General features: G+C 37.7%; 1 protein-coding gene across 4 annotated transcripts in view; it reads left to right on the top strand.

Moving 5' to 3' along the window:
* Nucleotides 1-2: 2 nt before the first annotated feature.
* STAM2 (signal transducing adaptor molecule 2) overlaps nucleotides 3-21433 on the top strand; it is a 50971-nt gene continuing 29540 nt past the window's right edge. The window contains exon 1 of one of the 4 annotated variants that reach the window (XM_019922995.3): nucleotides 3-423. In XM_019922995.3, the coding sequence (XP_019778554.1) occupies nucleotides 150-423 (274 nt within the window). In that variant the 5' untranslated portion in view covers nucleotides 3-149. Of the gene's footprint in view, nucleotides 424-1617; nucleotides 1741-21433 lie in introns of those variants that run through there. The other 3 variants (XM_019922994.3, XM_019922996.3, XM_033860196.2) reach the window with 3 other exon arrangements.

Raw genomic sequence — 21433 nt, forward strand, 5'->3', positions numbered from 1 at the left:
ACTTCCGGCCCTGAAGGTCCCCCCTCCATGGCTTGCCGGGGTCCTAGCGATGGAAAGGTGGCCTCGGCGGCCGCCTGACCCCTACGGGGGCTTCGGATCAGGGCTGCCGCCTCCTCTCGGAGGGCGGCGGCTACAGGGCCGCTGAGAAGATGCCCGCAGCTGGTGGGACCTCATACCGGGAGGAGAGGTCGGGGCGGAGCGCAAGGGCGGAACGCGGACCTGGAGCTGGTCCGTCAGGCAGGAGTGGGGCAGGTGCGGTGGCGGAAGTGCCGGACGCGACTGGAGCCGAGCCGTCTAGGAAGCCGGGGCCGTGGGTACCCCAGCCCGGAGCAGCTGCAGAGCCTCCGCCTGACCGCAGCAACTTGGGCTCGGGCGCCGGCGAGATGCCTCTGTTCACCGCCAACCACTTCGAGCAAGATGTGGGTAAGTGCTGGGCCGGGGCCCCAAGCCGTTGTTTGTTGTGCTAGAAAGTGGGCGGTGGCGACTTCGGGGACTGGAAAGCCTAGCAAAGGGGGAGGAGGGTGCGGCGTCGCCGCTGCCTGGCAGCCGGGATTTTTCTGGGGGCAACCTCGGCGCGTCCCTAGCTGCCAGGGGAGTGTCCCCAGCCCACCTGAGGTTGGGGACCCCGAAAGAGGACCGTTTCCCTCGCCAGGCACAGGAATAGGGAGGAGCCTGGGGTTCTCTGGAGACCGGACTAATTGAGCAATTGCGGAGTTGATGACACAGAACTTCCAGCTCCCTCTAGAACTGGTTGAGTCTTGTGTCCCCCCCTCCCCACTCCCCCGCCCCGCGGTTAAAAGTGATGCAGCAGACCCTGTTGTCTAGGGCAGCTCAGCACTTAGAGACTTCAACTTGCCCCGGTTCAATAAGAAGAACCTATTTTATCTCGCTTATATATAGATGCGTCCAACCCTTGATCGCACGGCTTCAGGATTTATTTATGATAGTTGGAAGTGTTACACTGTCCATGGATAGTGCAAGTGCTATAAGGTGTTCTGCCTTAGGGTATGGAAAGGAAAACCCCAGGATTTCAAAACAGTCCAGAACACCTGTTTTACTTCTTGGGGGGTCGTCAGTGACTATGGAGTGAGAAAAAGATGGATTGGGCATGAGAACTCTTAACTTGTGGCTTTAGAAAAACAGTAAACCAAGCTGGCTAAAATAAATATTTTTGTAGCAGTAGTTAATTCTAGGTAGAGTTTTAGGATTTAGTGGAATGAAAAAAACACATGGCTGCAAATTGCCAGTTATACAGAATATTGCACCTGTTTCATAGTTACAATTTTCTAATTATGGGGAAAGTCTAGAAAGTGCCCTATTTTGGTATATTATGTGATTCCAAAAATGTGTTCAGAAGTCAAATATGATGTATAAGTACCTTCCTTTCGCAGAGAGCTAAAAAACTATAGATTTTGATCCTTAGATAGTCTTCAAATATGTATTTCCATAATTTCATTCAACTTTTTTCTTGGTAGTTTAACATTGCCGACTGCTATAAATCTAGGAAGCATAATGTTGAGGTTCACAGCGTCTGCTTTTGGAACACCTAATGATGTCTTCCTTTGCTGCAGTGAGACCTTCACTTTTTATTGTTGTGAAGACTTTCATTTTGTCATAGTGGAAAAAAAAGGCAAAATAGAATAAGACAAATGATTTTCAAACTTAACAACTGTGGAACTCTTCAAGGGAGATCTTTCCTGGCAGCCCATTGTTTTCTGATTGACAACTTCTCTGGTGAAAGTAAGCCAAGTTGCTTTTCTAAACCTCCCCCTCAGTGTCTCCTGAGGTTCCTACATGGTTTAGTGGATCACAGTTTAGTTCCACTGTAGTAAAAGAAGCACTGCTGTTCAGACAAAAAAAAAAAAAAAAATACTGTGTATAGATTATTTCATGGGCAGTGCCATCAGCCAAAACTTCAAGTACTTACTTGTTAACTCAAGTATGACTGACTGAAGTCAGTTTCCAAAAGGCAGTTTAAGATAAAATAGAAAGTTTGATTGTAACCTCTTTTAGGCAAGTGGTTGGAATTAATAGAAAAAGTGGCATGAAATACTAAGGATTTCAAATTGGCTTTATACATCTATCGTAGAAGAAAAATTATATATTGCACTTTTCAAAACTTAAAGCCCCTGTTAATTTGAAATACAGTAGTTAAGTAATATGACGATCAAGTCATTGTTTAACTTGAGATGCCCACAGGAATGTTCCTTTGCAGTGTCATTGTCCTTTTCATCTTTCTTTGATTCAGTCAGATTTTTATTACCATTGTTTCTTTTTTGTCATAGCTTTGTTTACCTTTCATTCAACAAACAGGCTTTGAGTGATTACTGTGTGTCAGACAGTGTGTATCAGACTTTGGGAGCACAAATTTAATAAATAAACTGGGTTCCCTCAAGGAACTCTCAATCTAATGGAGGACTCGTACACACATAAAAAGATAATTGTATTTTTCACACCATATTACGATACTAGAAATACAGGAGATGCTTTACATTCTCCCTGTATTTAAAACAATCATCTTCCCTGAAGAGAAGACAAGGACCTTCAGGCAGACACTTTATTTGTAAAAGTGTTGACACTATCCTCTCTCTTCCCCTGCTTTCCTGATAGCACTTACACCTGCAGGAAGTGACCATCTCTTACTATATGTATGGTTTGGTCATTTTTATAATTAACTGTAAAGTTGAAACTACATTCCTTTGGTCGATGCAGTCTCATCAGAGGGTGAACAGTGTTTCTGACATCATTCATGTGGGGAAGAAATCCTTTTCTCAGACCCTGAGACTCTGAGAAAAGGCTGTAGTGACTCAAGATGTCTAGGAAGGCACTCATAATTTGATGATGGTATATGACTTGTCAAATGGTAGCCGGCCAAAGGCTAAGAGGTAAGGAACTCTGGCAAGTTCCTGTTTTTTTTCTTTTTTTTCTTGGAGTCAGAACCTACAAATCCTGAAAGGTATGCTAGGTATGGTAGCATTAGAGCTCTTTAAATATTTATTGGATCGCTTCTCAGCCTTTTGATCGGCTAAGATCAAGTGTAAATATTTATTGGATTTCTTCTAATATGGGTTTATTGTTTGTTTTGTTGAATAAAATTCCTTTGAAGCTGTGCTGAGAAAAAAAGAGAAAATATCCACACACATCCCCCCTCACCCCGGCCCTGATTCTTATCTTGAAGGGGAGTGTAGGTTTCCTAAGGTAGAGAGCTGGTTTGGGGCAGCCTTTTTAGGAGATCCCAAGGAGAAAGTAAAACGTGAGGGACAGAACCACAATAGGAAGATTTAGTGGCAGTGTTAAAAGGGCAGACAGATGTCATTTCCTTACATCCTGTACCGATTTTTCCAGTTTCATTACATTGATTCCTGAGTCATGGATGTCTGTTCTGCTCCGTAACCCCAGTTCTTATTTCTGTGTCTTTTTTCTCCTTACTCAAGCCAGGCAATCTTTCTTGCCAGTTTCTGTCTCTGTGCCGTTTACTACTATTCACTGATAGATTTTTGCTTTTTTCAGCAATACTTGGTATCTCCTTTCTTAAAGATAAACTTACTTGTGTCCCACAGAGCTGAGCTCAAATTCTACTTCTACAAAAACTCTTTTCACACAGTGGATTGAAGTATGAACTTTATCTTAAAAGGAGACTTTTCCAAGTAAAATTTGAATGCATGTATTGCTATGTCTTTGGCTTGTGTTTGGTCAAATAACTTGACAGTGAGTAGCTTGGAGTTTTTGGTAATGGAATCGTTTTCTCCAATGAAATTTTACAAGAAACCCTAATATAAAAATAGATATTGGGCTTCCCTGGTGGCGCAGTGGTTGAGAGTCCGCCTGCCGATGCAGGCGACACGGGTTCGTGCCCCAGTCCGGGAAGATCCCACATGCCACGGAACGGCTGGACCTGTGAGCCATGGCCGCTGAGCCTGCGCGTCCGGAGCCTGTGCTCCGCAATGGGGGAGGCCACAACAGTGAGAGGCCCGCGTACTCAAAAAAAAAAAAAAAAAAAAAAGATATTGATGGCACTCTGGTAATATAAATTTACTTTATACATTTAAATATATTACATTTACATAGTCATTAAGGCAATTCTTGAACACATGAGGTTGTTGCAAAATATTAAAATTAAAAAAATTTTGGTTTTAGGTGAGAATGACAGCTGTAACAGCCAGTTTTTTTCCTATACTTTCTTTTGCTTACATGGTACCAAAAATTTCTAATACCTAGTCCTAATTAAAATAGTTACAAATTTTAATTAATATATTTTGTAATTTTTTAAACGATGAAAAATTTTTAGCATAAAGTACAGAATATAACATAAACTCTATTCCTGTCAGTCACCTCTGTCAAGTCCTAACATTTTGCCACACTTCATTCTTTTTTTTAAAGAAAACATTCAAAATACAGTAGAAATTATTACTTTTATTTATTAGCTACCTGATAATCTTTTTCCTCTCTTCTCAGAGTTAAACACTCTAAAAAGATTTAAAAGTCTATTTTGTAATATATACTATACATACAAATATACTATATATATTGTTTTGCATGTTTTTAAACTTCATAAAAAATAATATTCTCTGTAGTCATTTGTAGCTTGTCATTTAGCATTTTTTGTGAGAGTTATTCATGTTGATGTTTGTAGCTTTAGTTCATTAATTTTAAGAGCTATGTGATATTCCACATTTTTTAACCCATTCTCCTATTAATGAACATGAAGTTTTTTGCAGTTTTTTGCTATCACAGACAACACTGCAGTGAAAGTTATTATCCACGTTTTCTTCTTCACAAGAGTGAGAGATTCTCAAGGGATTGTATCTTGAAGAGGAATTCTTTTTCAAAAATGCATATAGTGCAAAGTTGCAAAATGTTAAATAATACAGAATTGTTCTTCTAAGTGTTTGTGGGAGATTTTACTCCCACCAGCAGTGGAAGTGAAGTCCCTGTTGTTCCACAGTCTCACTAACGCTGGGTATTGTCAGACTTTAAAATTTATGCCAATTTGATGGGTGTGAAATAGGGCATTGTTTTCCATTTATTTCAGCTTCATTGCAGTTGAGCATCTTTTCATGTCTCTTGGTCAGTCTGTTTTCTTTTTGTATAAATTGCCTGCTCCTTACTTTCATGTACTTATTATTCTGTTGGATTATTTTTTCTTATTGATTTTTAAAGTTTCACATGCGTTCTCTACTAATCTTTTGTTGTTTATGTGAATTGCAAATATATATCCTTGTCTGTTGCTTCTTTTTGTTTTTCTTTTTGTGCTGCCTTTTACTATTAAGAAGATTGAAGTTTCGGTTTAGTAATATTGTCTTTCTCCCTTGATTTTATTTTTCTTGTTCAAGAAAAGCTTTCTCTCCTCCTTGAGTCTATAAGGATCTTGTTATGTTTTCTTCTGAAAGTTTTATTGAAGTTTTGATTTTCACAGTTAGGTCTTTAGTCCACCTGGACTTGGTCTTTATGTAAGGTCTAAGGAGAGATTTGATTGGATAGTCAATTCACAGTAGACAATTATCAGTTGCCTAATCACCATTTATTGAATTATCTATCCTTCCCCCACTAGTTTGGAGCACTTTCTCCTTCATATAGTAAATCCCTTTCCTTGTATGAGGTCTGTGTCTGTGCTTTCTGTTCTACACTGTTCTCTTTATCTATCCTGTACCAATACCACATTCTAATGCCATTGGCCTTTATAGGTGGTAGGGCAAGCCCCCTGTCTTGTTTTTCTTCATTTTTATACTCTTAGCTGTTTTTTGCCTTTTTTCTTTCATATGGTTTTATTATCAGATTAGTAAAATCATAAAAGGGAATTTCTTTCATGTTCTTTTAGAATTTGAGAAGACATTGTAGTTTATATTTTTGATTCATATGCACTGATGATGTTGATAGTTAATAATACACTTTTTATTTCCTGATAATAATGTTTAGTTCTAATCTTACTTAGATTATATAGTTGACCCTTGAACAACTCGGGGGGTTAGGGATGCTGACCCCCTGTACAGCTGAAAATCCATGTGTTAACTTTTGACTCCCCCAAAACTTAACTACTAATAGCCTACTGTTGACTGGAAGCCTTACCGATAACAGTCAGTTAACATGTTTTGAAGGTTATGTGTATATCTACATATATTTTATACAATTCATGACATACTTTTTTCTTATTTTTTTTGATATTTCTAGGCTACCCGGTTTGTCTGCAAGTTTTTTCTAATTGTTACAAATCTCCAAAAATTTTTCCAATATAGTTATTTTTAAAAATCTGTATATTAAGTGGATCTCTGCAGTTAAAACCCATGTTATTCAAGGGTCAAGTGTAATTGTAAAGTTAGGTAAGAGAGCAAGAGGATGATTTTTCTACAAGTAAGTATACACATTCTACTACTGTCCCTTGAGGTGGAAGGGAAAGGGAAAGAACTTTTTTTTTTTAAATATTATTGCCTTATTAGGCTTTGTAACTTTACTTGATAGTGAATAAATGTTTGTACTGAGTATAGGGATTGAACCTAAGAAGGTCTATATGACAGATATCAGACATTGCCCCCTGAAAATTATTGACATTTTGAAGCCACCTACTTATTTTTAGCTCATATTACTTCAACTTCATATAAAAAATTTGTTGGTACATGGTGGTGTAATTTTAAGAATTTTAGCCATTCTAGTGGCATCTCTTTGTGGCTTTAATAAGTATTTATTTATCTAATCTTTAATATAGTTGTTCACTAAATTAATATCCTCTTTTTTGAAATATCTGTTTAAGTTTTTCACCCATTTTTCTTTTCACTTAATTTTCACAACTCCTCTTTTAAGCATGGCAGCCATTTTAATTTCCGTTTTACAGATGAGAACATGGATTCAGATTTGAGTCAGAGCTGAGGTGAACTACCTAGCAACCTTAAGCTAATATGTAAGTTTCAGAGCTGGGAATAGAGAAGGTGGGTCTTCAGTGTTAGTGGGTGATGTGTGTACTCCACATGTGCGTAATGATTTCCTCAGTCTGCAGAGGTTATGTGGTCATCTGCCCAACCTAACTGCTTTTGATTCTCCATCTGTGATGTTTTGGCGTGTTAGTGGCTACTTTGAGACTCATTTTTCCTTTTCCCCAGCTCTTATTGTGTCTTGCACGTGAAGCTTCCAGATAGGTCTGTTAAAATAGAAATTATACTTACTACATTTATTCTTCTGCCCTGTTTCGTAATGTAAGGATGTTTGTAGAAAAGAGCATGCCTGTTCTGTGGAGTTGTGAGGGGGTATGGCTCTCAATGAACAGGATTACAGAGGGCATCTTGGGAGTATTAGACAAGAAGAAAGTGAACTTGTAGGAATGTAAAGGCTGGCTCTAGACCTTTTACCTTTTAAATAGATGATTTACAATATTAGAAGGAAGTAAAAGATGATTTTAATTTTGTTTCTTCCTTTTTCCTATCTGCCCAACTCTCTAAACTCTTCCTAGTCCCCCCACAAATGTTGGTGGTAACATGTGAAATGAAAAAAGAGTAGCAATCACTCTTCTGTATTCCACCAGAGCAAGAAGTTCTTAAATATGTACATTGTGTTATTAAATGATGCGGTAAATGGAGTTAAGTGTGGCATTGTGTCTGACTCTTTTCTTATAAACAAGAGTTGGTCTTGCATTTGTCCTATTCAGTATGTTTAAAATGTTCATGCATAGAGAAACTGAAAACTAACTTGTTGAAAGAGTTAATTTAGCAGTTTTGAACAAAAATTGCACCCAAGAGGCAGATTAATAGAAAATATGCCCTGAGCCAGACTGCCTAGACTGAAATCCCGCTTTTACTATTTAGTATCTGTATGATCTTGTGCTAGTTACTTTTCTGTCTCAGTTTGCTCATGTATAAAATGGGGCATCTTCATTGGATTCAATGTAAGTAGTTTAGCGTATGTAAAATACTTTGAAACTATTGTTATTTTTTTCTTTTTTAGTTAATTAATTAATTTATTTTTGGCTGTGTTGGGTCTTCGTTGCTGCGCACGGGCTTTCTCTAGTTGCGGCGAGTGGGGGCTACTCTTCATTGCAGTGTGCAGGCTTCTCATTGCGGTGTCTCCTCTTTGTTGCAGAGCACGGGCTCTAGGCGTGCAGGCTTCAGTAGTTGTGGCACACTGGCTCAGTAGTTGTGGCTCGCAGGTTCTCGAATGCAGGCTCAGTAGTTGTGGCGCACGAGGCTTAGTTGCTCCGTGGCATGTGGGATCTTCCCGAGCCAGGGCTCGAACCCGTGTCCTCTGCATTGGCAGGCAGGTTCTTAACCACTGTGCCACCAGGGAAATCATTGTTATTGTTTTTTAATTAATTATTACCTATCATTCATTACTCAGAGCTGTAAGTAGGCTTTCATTTTAGGAAAAGTAGAATTTATATTACTGTTTTCTCCAGAGTAAACTGAAGATTTGTATCAATAAAAATTTTACCCAAACAAATCAAAGCATTAAATGGGGAGGAGGATTAAATGAGAAAATGTATGTTGAACCCAAGTACTCTAAAATGCTAAGTGTGGTTGTTGTCATTGGAGTCAGAGAAGCAGTGAAATATTTATAATCTGTCAGTTTGAAGTATTGGGTGTTTAAATATTTTAATTTAACTACAGAAGAATTGTGTGGTCTAGAAATTTAATAACAAATATGTATTTAATAGTGTAAACATGTAAGATTTCTAAACTAGAAAAAATTGGCTGTTCTGTATTTTCAAGTAATTGTTTAGTTTATAATGAATTGGTACAAAGAAAAAGCATTTTTATATCTTTAGTAAAAGCTGTCAGCTATGGTTTCCTGTTAGATACCAAAATGAATTTTACTTATTTACTTGCTTTCCATTTTCTAGTTTATTTCTTCTTCTGGGAAAAAAAAATTTTTTTTTTTTTGCCAGTTTTCCCCTGTTCTTCTACTATAGTTTTAAGGTATAAAAATAATTGTTTAAAATTAATACATAAGAAGTAATTTTTCCTCTAAGATCTAAGCATTGCTTTAGTCATAGCCCAAGATATTGATACATAGTATCCTAATTATAATAAAATTTTATGTTACCTTCTGTTATAGTCTTAATTATATGTTGTGATTGTTAATGTCCATGTGATTGGCTATTATGTTTGATCTAATACAAATACAGTGTATTCAGAGAACACACTGAGTCTGTTGTCCTAGATTATTTCTAGGTGTTGGTAGTTTTGTGCACATTTGAAGAAATATTTAAACTCTGCTTTAATGTACAGGCAGTCTTCACTTTACGTAATTCCAACATGCATGAATTTAGTTACCATGTGTAATTAATTAACAACAATTCCCCAACAACAAGTCTGTAATAACCTGAGCATAGAGCCCAACTGAGCCTGCTTAGATTTTGAACTACAGAACTATGAGCTAATAATGGGTGGTGTTTTAAACCACTAATTTGCATTTGTTACATAGAAAGTTTAAAAACTTAATATACTGAGACTCTTCAGTTTTCTTAAATCTTTTTTCGCTGTTCTTCAAATTTGATAACTTTTGTTGACTTTTCTTCATGTTCACTAACTTTTTTTTTTTTACATGTTCAGGTTTGTATCTGAGGTTATATTAACTGTATAATACTGAAACTTTCTTTTTTTACCAAATGACAACCATTTCCTCCATTACTCAAAACTGTATATGAACACATCCCATAGTAGTTGACAGTTAGGACTTTTGACTTAATTGCATTCATTCACTTGCTCATTCATTCATTCTTCAAACATTGAGTAGTCATTTTAATTTCCCATAGATTGTGCTTATGTGTTTCCTTTCCCATGATAAATTAACTTTTGAGTAAGGATCACTTTTTAAAATTTTCATTTATTTTTTGGTACAGCAAGTTCTTGTCATCCACTTTATACACATCAGTGTATACATGTCAATCCCAATCACCGAATTCATCACTCCACCACCACCCCCCCCACTGCATCCCCCCTTGGTGTCCATACATTTGTTCTCTTCATCTGTGTCTCAATTTCTGCCCCGCAAACTGGTTCATCTGTACCATTTTTCTAGGTTCCACATATATGCGTTAATATGCGATATTTATTATTCTCTTTGTGGCTTACTTCACTCTGTAAGACAGTCTCTAGATTCATCCACGTCTCTACAAATGACCCAATTTTGTTCCCTTTTATGGCTGAGTAATATTCCATTGTATATACGTACCACATCTTCTTTATCCATTCGTCTGTCGATGGGCATTTAGGTTGCTTCCATGACCTGGCTATGGTAAACAGTGCTGCAATGAACATTGGGGTGCATGTGGTTTTTTTTGTTTCTTTGTTTTTGTTTAATACAGCAGCTTCTTATTAGTTATCAATTTTATACACATCAGTGTATATATGTCAATCTCAATCACCCAATTCAGCACACCACCATCCCCACTCCCCCGTGGCTTTCCCCCCTTGATGTCCATACGTTTGTTCTCTACATCTATGTCTCAACTTCTGCCCTGCAAACCGGTTCATCTGTACCATTTTTCTAGGTTCCACATACATGTGTTAATATACGATATTTGTTTTTCTCGTTCTGACTTACTTCACTCTGTATGACAGTCTATAGATACATCCATGTCTCAACAAATGACTCAATTTCGTTCCTTTTTATGGCTGAGTAATATTCCATTGTATATATGTACCACATCTTCTTTATCTGTTCGTCTGTCGATGGGCATTTAGGTTGCTTCCATAACCTGGCTATTGTAAATAGTGCTGCAGTGAACATTGGGGTACATGTGTCTTTTTGAATTACGGTTTTCTGTGGGTATATGCCCAGTAGTGGGATTGCTGGATCATATGGTAAATCTATTTTTAGTTTTTTAAGGAACCTCCATACTATTCTCCATAGTGGCTGTATCAATTTACATTCCCACCAACAGTGCAAGAGGGTTCCCTTTTCTCCACACCCTCTCCAGCATTTGTTGTTTGTAGATTTTCTGATGATGCCCATTCTAACTGGTGTGAGGTGATTCCTAATTGTAGTTTTGATTTGCATTTCTCTAATAATTAGTGATGTTGAGCAACTTTTCATGTGCTTCTTGGCCATCTGTATGCCCTCTTGGGAGAAATAACTATTTAGGTCTTCTGCCCATTTTTTGATTGGGTTGTTTGCTTTTTTAATATTGAGCTGAATGAGCTGTTTATATATTTTGGAGATTAATCCTTTGTCCATTGATTCGTTTGCAAATATATTTTCCCATTCTGAGGGTTGTCTTTTCATCTTGTTTGTAGTTTCCTTTGCTTTGCAAAAGCTTTGAAGTTTCATTAGGTCCCACTTGTTTATTTTTCTTTTTATGTCCATTACTCTAGGAGGTGGATCAAAAAAGATCTTGCTGTGATTTATGTCAAAGAGTGTTCTTCTTATGTTTTCCTTTAAGAGTTTTATAGTGTCCTGTCTTGCATTAGGTCTCTAATCCATTTTGATCTCTAATCCATTTTGAGTTTATTTTTGTGTGTGGTGTTAGGGAGTGTTCTAATTTCATTCTTTTACATGTAGCTGTCCAGTTTTCCCAGCACCACTTATTGAAGAGGCTGTCTTTCTCCATTGTATATCCTTGCCTCCATTGTCATAGATTAGTTGACCATAATAGGTGCGTGGGTTTATCTCTGGGCTTTCTATCCTGTTCCATTGATCTATAGTTCTGGTTTTGTGCCAATACCACATTGTCTTGATTATTGTAGCTTTGTAGTATAGTCTGAAGTCAAGGACTCTGATTCCTCCAGCTCTGTTTTTTTCCCGCAAGACTGCTTTGGCTATTCAGGGTCTTTTGTGTCTCCATACGAATTTTAAGATTTTTTGTTCTTGTTCTGTAAAAAATGGCATTGGTAGTTTGATAGGGATTGCACTGAATCTGTAGATTGCTTTGGGTAGTATAGTCATTTTGACAATATTGATTCTTCCAATCCAAGAACATGGTATATCTCTCCAATTGTTGATATCATCTTTAATTTATTTCAACAGTGTCTTATAGTTTTCTGCTTACAGGTTCTTTGTCTCCTTAGGTAGGTTTATTCCTAGGTATTTTATTCTTTTTGGTGCAATGGTAAATGGGAGTGTTTCCTTAATTTCTCTTTCAGATTTTTCATCATTAGTGTATAGGAATGCAAGAGATTTCTGTGCATTAATTTTGTATCCTGCAGCTTTACCAAATTCATTGATTAGCTCTAGTAGTTTTCTGGTGGTGTCTTTAGGATTCTCTATGTATAATATCATGTCATCTGCAAACAGTGACAGTTTTACTTCCTCTTTTCCAATTTGTATTCCTTTTATTTCTTTTTCTTCTCTGATTGCCGTGGCTAGGACTTCCAAAACTATGTTGAATAAGAGTGGTGAGATTGGACATCCTTGTCTTGTTCCTGATCTTAGAGGAAATGCTTTCAGTTTTTCACCATTGAGAATGATGTTTGCTGAGGGTTTGTCATATATGGTCTTTATTATGTTGAGGTAGTTTCCCTCTGTGCCCACTTTCTGGAGAGTTTTTATCATAAATGGGTGTTGAATTTTGTCAAAAGCTTTTCTACATCTATTGAGATGATCATATGGTTTTGATCCTTCAGTTTGTTAATATGGTGTATCACATTGATTGGTTTGCGTATATTGAAGAATCCTTGCATCCCTGGGATAAATCCCACTTGATCATGGTGAATGATCCTTTTAATGTGTTGTTGGATTCTGTGTGCTAGTATTTTGTTGAGGATTTTTGCATCTATATTCATCAGTGATATTGGTCTATAATTTTCTTTTTTTGTAGTATGTTTGTCTGGTTTTGGTATCAGGGTGATGGTGGCCTCGTAGAATGAGTTTGGGAGTGTTCCTTTCTCTGCAATTTTTTGGAAGAGTTCAAGAAGAATGGGTGTTAGCTCTTCTCTAAATGTTGATAGAATTCACCTGTGAAGCCATGTGGTCCTGGACTTTTGTTTGCTGGAAGATTTTTAATCACAGTTTCAATTTCATTACTTGTGATTTCGTCTGTTCATATTTTCTATTTCTTCCTGGTTCAGTCTGGGAAGGTTATACCTTTCTAAGATTTTGTCCATTTCTTCCACGTTGTCCATTTTATTGCCATAGAGGTGCTTGTAGCAGTCTCTTAGGATGCTTTGTACTTCTGCAGTGTCTGTTGTAACTTTTCTTTTTTCATTTCTAATTTTATTGATTTGAGTCCTCTCCCTCTTTTTCTTGATGAGTCTGGCTAATGGTTTATCAGTTTTGTTTATCTTCTCAAAGAGCCACCTTTTAGTTTTATTGATCTTTGCTATTGTTTTCTTTGTTTCTGTTTCATTTATTTCAGCTCTGACCTTTATGATTTCTTACCTTCTACTAATTCTGGGTTTTGTTTGTTCTTCTTTCTAGTTCCTTTAGGTGTAAGGTTAGATTGTTTATTTGAGATTTTTCTTGTTTCTTGAGGTAGGCTTGTATAGCTATAAACTTCCCTCTTAGAACTACTTTTGCTGCATCCCGTAGGTTTTGGATCGTTATGTTTTCATTATCATGTGTCTCTTGGTATTTCTTGGTTTCCTGTTTGATTTTTTCAGTGATCTCTTGGTTATTTAGTAAAGTATTGTTTAGCTTCCATGTGTTTGTGTTTTTTACGTTTTTATCCCTGTAATTCATTTCTAATCTCATAGCATTGTGGTCAGAAAAGATGCTTGATATGATTTCAGTTTTCTTAAATTTACTGAGGCTTGATTTGTGACCAAGATGTCATCTGTCCTGGAGAATGTTCCATGTGCACTTGAGAAGAAAGTGTAATCTGCTGTTTTGGGATGGAATGTCCTATAAATATCAATTAAATCTATCTGGTCTGTTGTGTCATTTAAAGCTTGTTTTTCCTTATTAATTTTCTGTTTGGATGATTTGTACATTGGTGTAAGTGAGGTGTTAAAATCTCCCACTATTACTGTGTTACTGTCGATTTCCTGTTTTATAGCTGTTAGCAGTTGCCTTATGTATTGAGGTGCTCCTATGTTGGATGCATATATATTTATAATTGTTATATCTTCTTCTTGAATTGATTCCTTGATTATTATGTAATGTCCTTCTTTGTTTTGTAACATTATTTTAAAGTCTATTTTATCTGATATGAGTATTGCTACTGCAGCTTTCTTTTGATTTCCACTTGCATGGAATATCTTTTTCCATCCCCTCACTTTCAGTATGAATGTGTCCCTAGGTCTGGAGTGAGTCTCTTGTAGACAACATATATATGGGTCTTGCTTTTGTATCCATTCAGCAAGCCTGTGTCTTGGTTGGAGCATTTAATCCATTCACGTTTAAGGTAATTATTGATATGTATGTTCCTATTACCATTTTCTTAATTGTTTTGGGTTTGTTCTTCTAGGTCCTTTTTTTCTCTTGTGTTTCCCACTTAGAGAAGTTTCTTTAGCATTTTTTGTAGAGCTGGTTTGATAGTGCTGAATTCTCTTAGCTCTTGCTTGTCTGTAAAGCTTTTGATTTCTCCATCGAATCTGAATGAGATCCTTGCCGGGTAGAGTAATCTTTGGTGTAGATTTTTCCCTTTCATCACTTTAAGTATATCATGGCACTCGCTTCTGGCTTGTAGAGTTTCTCCTGAGAAATCAGCTCTTAACCTTATGGGAGTTCCCTTGTTTGTTATTTGTCATTTTTCCCTTGCTGCTTTCAATAATTTTTCTTTGTCTTTAATTTTTGCCAATTTGATTATTATGTGTCTCGGCGTGTTTCTCCCTGGATTTATCCTGTATGTGACTCACTGTGCTTCCTGGACTTGGTTGGCTATTTCCTTTCCCGTGTTAGGGAAGCTTTCGAGTATAATCTGTTCAAATATTTTCTCAGGTCCTTTCTCTCTCTCTTTTCCTTCTGGGACCCCTATAATGCGAATGTTATTGCGTTTATTGTTGTCCCAGAGGTCTCTTTATTTTATAAATAAAGACAGTCCCAGGCTGTCTTTATTTCTTTTCATTCTTTTTTCTTTATTCTGTTCCGCAGTAGTGAATTCCACCATTCTGTCTTCCAGGTCACTTATCCATTCTTCTACCTCAGTTATTATGCTATTGAGTCATTCTAGTGTATTTTTCATTTCACTTATTGTGTTGTTCATTTCTGTTTGTTTGTTCTTTAATTCTTCTAGATCTTTGTTAAACATTTCTTGCATCTTCTTGATCTTTGTCTCCATTCTTTTTCCAAAGTCCTGGATCACCTTCACTATCATTATTCTGAGTTCTTTTTCTGGAAGGTTTCCTATCTCCACTCCATTTAGTTGTTTTTCTGGGGTTTTATCGTGTTCCTTCATCTGGTACATAGCCCTCTGCCTTTCATCTTGTCTATCTTTCTGTGAATGTGGTGTTTGTTCCACAGGCTGCAGGATTGTAGTTCTTCTTCCTTCTGCTGTCTGCCCTCTGGTGGATGAGGCTATCTAAGAGGCTTGTCAGGTTTTCTCCACTGATTCTTTCTGCGGTCTTCAATCTGTTTTAAGCCCATTTAGTGAAATATTTTAGTTGAGATGTTGTATCTTCAGTTCTAGGTATACCACTTTTTAAAATAGATCTTTATTGGACTATAATTGCTTCACAATACTGTGTTAGTTTCTGTTGTACACCAAAGTGAATCAGCCATATGCATGCATATGTCCCCACATCCCCTCCTTCTTGAGCCTCCCTCCCATCCTCCCTATCCCACCCCTCTAGGTCATCACAAAGCACCGAGCTCATCTCCCTGTGCTATGCTGCTGCTTCCCACTAGCTAACTATTTTACATTCGGTAGCGTATGTATGTATGTATGTCGATGCTACTCTCACTTTGCCCCAGCTTCCTCTCCCCCCATGCCCCCGCCGTGTCCTCAAGTCCATTCTCTATGTCTACGTCTTTATTACTGCCTGATGAAAAGGTTCATCAGTACCTTTTTTTTTTTTTTAGATTCCATATATATGCGTTAGTGTATGGTATTTGTTTTCCTCTTTCTGACTTCACTCTGTATGATAGACTCTAGATCTATCCACGTCACTACAAATAAATCAGTTTCGTTTCTTTTTATGGCTGAGTAATTTTCCACTGTATATGTGTGCCACATCTTATTTATCCATTCATCTGTCGATGGACATTTAGGTTGGTTCCATGTCTTGTCTGTTGTAAATAGTGCTGCAGTGAACACTGTGGTACATGTCTCCTTTTGAATTATGGTTTTCTCAGGGTATATCATTCTATTTTTATAGTTTCTATTTTTCTGCTGGGCACTCATCATCTACTCACTTATGACCATCGTTTGCTTTTAGTTCTTGAAAAAAATATATAATACCTGCTTTAAAGTACTTTTTTGCTAATTCTAACATTTGGATTATGCTTTTTTTTTTTTTTTTTTTTTGCTGTACACGGGCCTCTCACTGCTGTGGCCTCTCCTGTTGAGGAGCACAGGCTCCAGACGCGCAGGCTCAGCGGCCATGGCTCACGGGCCCTGCTGCTCCGCGGCATGTGGGATCCTCCTGGACCGGGGCACGAACCCGTGTCCCCTGCATCGGCAGGTGGACTCCCAACCAGTGTGCCACCAGGGAAGCCCTATGCTATCTTTTTTATTGATTATTTTTATCTTGATTGTGGGACACTTTTTTGCACATCTAGTGATTTTTTTATATTACGCTGGTCACTCCTTATTCTTTGTAAGGAGGCTAGATTATGTTGTCTTCCTTTAAAAGATTGTTGAATTTTGTTCTGTCAGGTAGTTATATTATTGGAGAATCTTTTAGGTTTTTGTCTGGCCTGGTTTTCTTTGTGAGGTAGGCCTATTTCAATATTGTACTAAATTTTCCGGTACCTGTACTCCTAAGGTGTTTTAGCCTTTCGGGGGTTTCAACTGATAGCCTGAAATGTTGTCTCTACTCTAGTTGGGTGGAGTATTAATCTTCTTGGGCTGCCATAGCAAAATACCATAGACTAGGTAGTCAAGCAACAGAAATTTGCTTTCTCACAATTCTGGCAACTGGAAGTCCAAGGTCAAGGTCCCAGCAGGGTTGGTTTCTGGTGAGGGCTCTCCCCTTGGGTTGCAGATGGCTGCATTCTCACTGTGTCCTCACATGACCTCGTCTTTGTACGTGTGAGGAAAGACAAGTGAACTCTCTGGTGTCTCTTCCTATGAGGACACATTCTCTTGGATCAGGACTTCGACCTTATGACCTCATTTAACCTTAATTACTTATTTTGTGTCTAGTCTCCAACTACAGCAATGCTGGGGGTTAGAGCTTCAAGGTGTGAATTTTGTGGGGACACAGACATTCAGTCCGTAACAGGAACTTTAAAAGACTCCTTGCATTGCACAACCTTTCAGCCTCATAGTAGGTTATCTGTGCTAGACCTCATAGAGCCTCACCCTGTGTGGATGTGGGTGTGGGTGTGTATAGCACAGCCCTTGAGCAACGAGGACCCATGATTAAATCCCTGTGCTCAGAAATCTGCTGTCTCCTAGCTGCTTTATTTGAGCTAGTCCTCCTTGTGTTGGGACAGGAAAGTGTTCCCAGGCAGAACACTGGGGCCATCGAGAGGCTCACTTCATATTTCCCTTCCCTCAAAGACCTCAGATGTGCACTGCTTGTTATTCATTTCCTGAACACAGTTGCTTTGTATATTTTGGCCAGTTTTATCCTTGTTTTCGGTAGAATAGCAAATCTGGTACCAGATATTCTGCCATGGTTGAAAGCAGACAAGTCATGAGTTTTTATTTTCAAACATAGTAGGAGAAGCTTTAAAGATCTCTTTTGGGCATTCTTGTTTTTCATAGTTAATTTTTTTTTTAATATTACTGAAGAAGCCTATTTTATTAAAAGTTTTATGGGTAGACTTGGACTTCCCTGGTTATGCAGTGGTTAAGAATCTGCCTGCCAGTGCAGGGGACACGGGTTCAAACCCTGGTCGAGGAAGATCCCATATGCCACAGAGCAACTAAGCCCGTGCGCCACAACTACTGAGCCTGCACTCAAGAGCCCACGAGCCACAACTACTGAAACCCACACGCCTAGAGCCCGTGCTCCGCAGCAAGAGAAGCCACTGCAATGAAGAGTAGCTCCTGCTCGCCGCAACTAGAGAAAGCCCGTGCAGCAAGGAATACCCAATGCAGCCAAAAATATATATATAAATAAATAAGTTTATTTTAAAAAAATGTTTTATGGGTAGACTTGAATTCTTTTTAATGCTGTGTGTTGAACATAATGGACTTTGTAGAGGGTGACTCTTTTGTTCGTTATAGGTATTGATGGACTGATTCTTTATGATATTGTTAGAACCTTTCTGAAGTATTTCACTGTGTATTTGAAGCTCTCTATATACAGTAATCAAAACCTGGTGATGAAATGTTATAACTTACACCCACCAAACCCTAGAAATTTAGCATTTATTTAGGCCCCAGGAGGGCTCTTTTAACTCTCTCCCCCATATGAATTTGACATAGGATAATGTGAGATATGGCCCCAACGCTGGGCAAAGTGACATGCTATAAAAGAATGGTTCCTTAATTATAATAGTTAAAATTTTTCCAGGAGTTTAAAATACTCATAAGTACATAATTTAACTGTTACTTCGTTCACTTGAAAAATGAAATCCTTTTTGGCAGGCCATTATAAAGTCTTTAGATTTTATACTTTTTGAAAAGAGTAATTATGAGTCCTGTATTTGTTGAAAGTAAACTATGCTGGATAGAGTAAGTCAGGATTTTTCCATTTTCTATAAGGATTACATCAAGTAAAAACAATTCTGTTTAGATATTTTTGCAATTGTTAGAAGGATTTTGAGGGGTATTGAAAAGGCTTCACATTTAATTATGTATCACATCGCCAAAATTGAAAAAGCAATCATTAAAAGTTGAGTTCTAGCAGAAATAGGTAGGTTATTGGATGGTCCAAAATCGGACTCATTTGCATGTGGGGGGTGGGTATGAGTGGGTGTGAGTGTGTGTATTTGTACTCATACACATATGTACTGGCAAAATTTGGTAATTGATTATGCTGGCTTGTCAGATCAGAGAGGAAAGGATAGATTCTTAGATGTTGGAACTACTGAAATAATATATATATAATTTATATAATTTATATAAATACTTTTCTGTCCATGCCTCACTCCATGTGCCAAATGAAATTTCAGAAAGACTAAGGATTTGCCTGTAAATAATATATATACAGAAAAATATACGGGTGAATATTTAATCTCAGGTAGTTATAACATTGCCAAATGACATTTAAAAAAAAAAAAGATCAATCTGTACAGCAAAAACAAAACCCCATCGATTATAAGCAAAGAGAAGAGTTGAGCATGAAGCTGGCAAGTCATATGTAATATATGTGATTTGTTCTTCAGACTCAAGGTAAAAAGTTAGTCACCTATATATCACTGTACAAGAAGTCCTTTGCCTCCCTCTCAGGCATTCCCTTCCGCACTTACCTTGTCTGCCTGTTGAAATTCCCAGAGGTATTGTCATTCCTCTTTAGTAAACAAGCAGAGAACTGGAACCTCCCTCTTAAGCCCCCGAGTGCTGTTGCCTGTTGTTGCCACAGGGTGTTGCTATTGAAGCTTGATCCTGTGCAGCCCCTTGATGTCTGCTCAGCGGTGAAGCTCGTAACTGGTCCAGAAGTTTGCACAGACTTCACTGGGGGCACATGGGGCCTCTTAAAGGCTTTTAGAGTTCATATAATCAGAAGTTCTGCTATTGTTTCCCACTTTACAGCCATTGTACCAGGGTTATAGGATATGAAGGAGCAATGAGCATCATTCATTCATTCGACAAATATTTACTCAGCACCTGCTATGTGCACCAAATACTGTTTTATGAATTGGAAATAATAATAGTGAACAAAACAAAACAAAAAATTCCTGCCATAATGCAGTCTACATTCCTTCTGAGGATTGGGTGGAGGAAGAGTAACAGTGGCAGAGACAGACAGTAGATAAGATTAAGTGTGTATGCTATGACACATCTACAGAAAGGCCTATGCATGAAGTCCTGACCTCTTTTAATTATTTTGTATTTATTCTATGTGGGACATCAATATGAATGGTAACAGTAAGTGTATCAAAGAAGAGAGGCTGAGTACTTGATGTATTTAAAATTATAGTTTGCTGATGACTTCTCACTAGCTTGTATAGGCACTTTGTGGCCACGCTGTATACAGTGGTGCATCATGCAGCTATTAAAAATGTTAGTATAGACATATATTTATGAACATGGAGAGATGTTTATTATAAGTGGAAATGCAGGTTAGGAAATGATACATTTAGTATGATCACGGTATCTTATCTGATTGGTAAATTAGGGAGTAACTGGCCCTACTGATGCCCTTTGTCAGCATAGCAGCTAGCTAGTCTTTCCACAGCCATTGAGTGATTTCTTCATGGAATAAGTTGTACAGGGGCTCACACTGAGGGAGAGCTCTTTTTCTTTCTAGTGCTAACATGTCCACCTCTGGGGCTATTAGCAAGCCCATTTGTCCAGCACACCTAAAGCTTCTATTAGTAATGACAGTAATATTTTATTCTTTGTTCTGTTTCTCAACTTGTTCATTTGGCAGGGAAGTGGTTATCAGTTTTTGGGTGCTCTCTTTGGACACCTTATACTTATAAGCCTATTTTGTTTAGTTTTACACATATTTTTATTATTTTTCCATATACATATATAGGAAGAAGTCTGGGAAAATATGCATCATAGTTTTCCAAGAGGTTTGTAGAATTAGAAGATTTTTGCTTTCTTTTTTTTCTTGTCTGTACTTTTGAATTCACTGGAATTATTAGATATGTAATTAAGAAATAGTTAAGCATTTTAAACCTCTGAAAAATATAGCCTGGTCTGACTTTCCCTGTAGAAGAGTTAGTCATCTTTGTACAAGGGAAGAAGCTGGACCTGAGTAGATGTTTCCACCTACAGAGCTTGGTGCTTGAGTCTAGAACTTATGGTAGGCAAAAATATATTACTTTTCTGAAGTCTCTGACTTGTCATTTCATCACATATGTCAGAATAATTGCCTTTTATCCTTAAATTGTGTTAGGCAATTTGCATGATTTTTTTTTTTTTTTTTTGCGGTACACGGGCCTCTCACTGCTGTGGCCTCTCCCGCTGCGGAGACCGGGGCATGAACCCGCGGGACCTGCATCGGCAGGCAGACTCTCAACCACTGCACCACCAGGGAAGCCCCCAATTTGCATGATTTTTAAAAGTTTGTTACAGTATTTAATTGAGGTCAACTGGATTCTGTATTTTTCTTTCCTACTTGCAAAGTATAGCTGTTTGCTAATAAGCCTGTTTATTTTTTTGGTTTCTTTTACTATCCCTTGCCTTTAGAAAAGGAGCTACTCTAGATTCCTACCATCCTTTCTGTTTATCATAGTGATAATAGTACCCTTATATGTATATAGTACCCAGGTTTGTCTGTATTTGAAATCATAGGATATATTTATTAAAAGGGGAAAAGACATAAGGAAAATGTTTCTAAAGTGCTAG

Source organism: Tursiops truncatus, chromosome 7, assembly GCF_011762595.2.
Source record: "Tursiops truncatus isolate mTurTru1 chromosome 7, mTurTru1.mat.Y, whole genome shotgun sequence".
Taxonomy (NCBI): Eukaryota; Metazoa; Chordata; class Mammalia; order Artiodactyla; family Delphinidae; genus Tursiops; species Tursiops truncatus.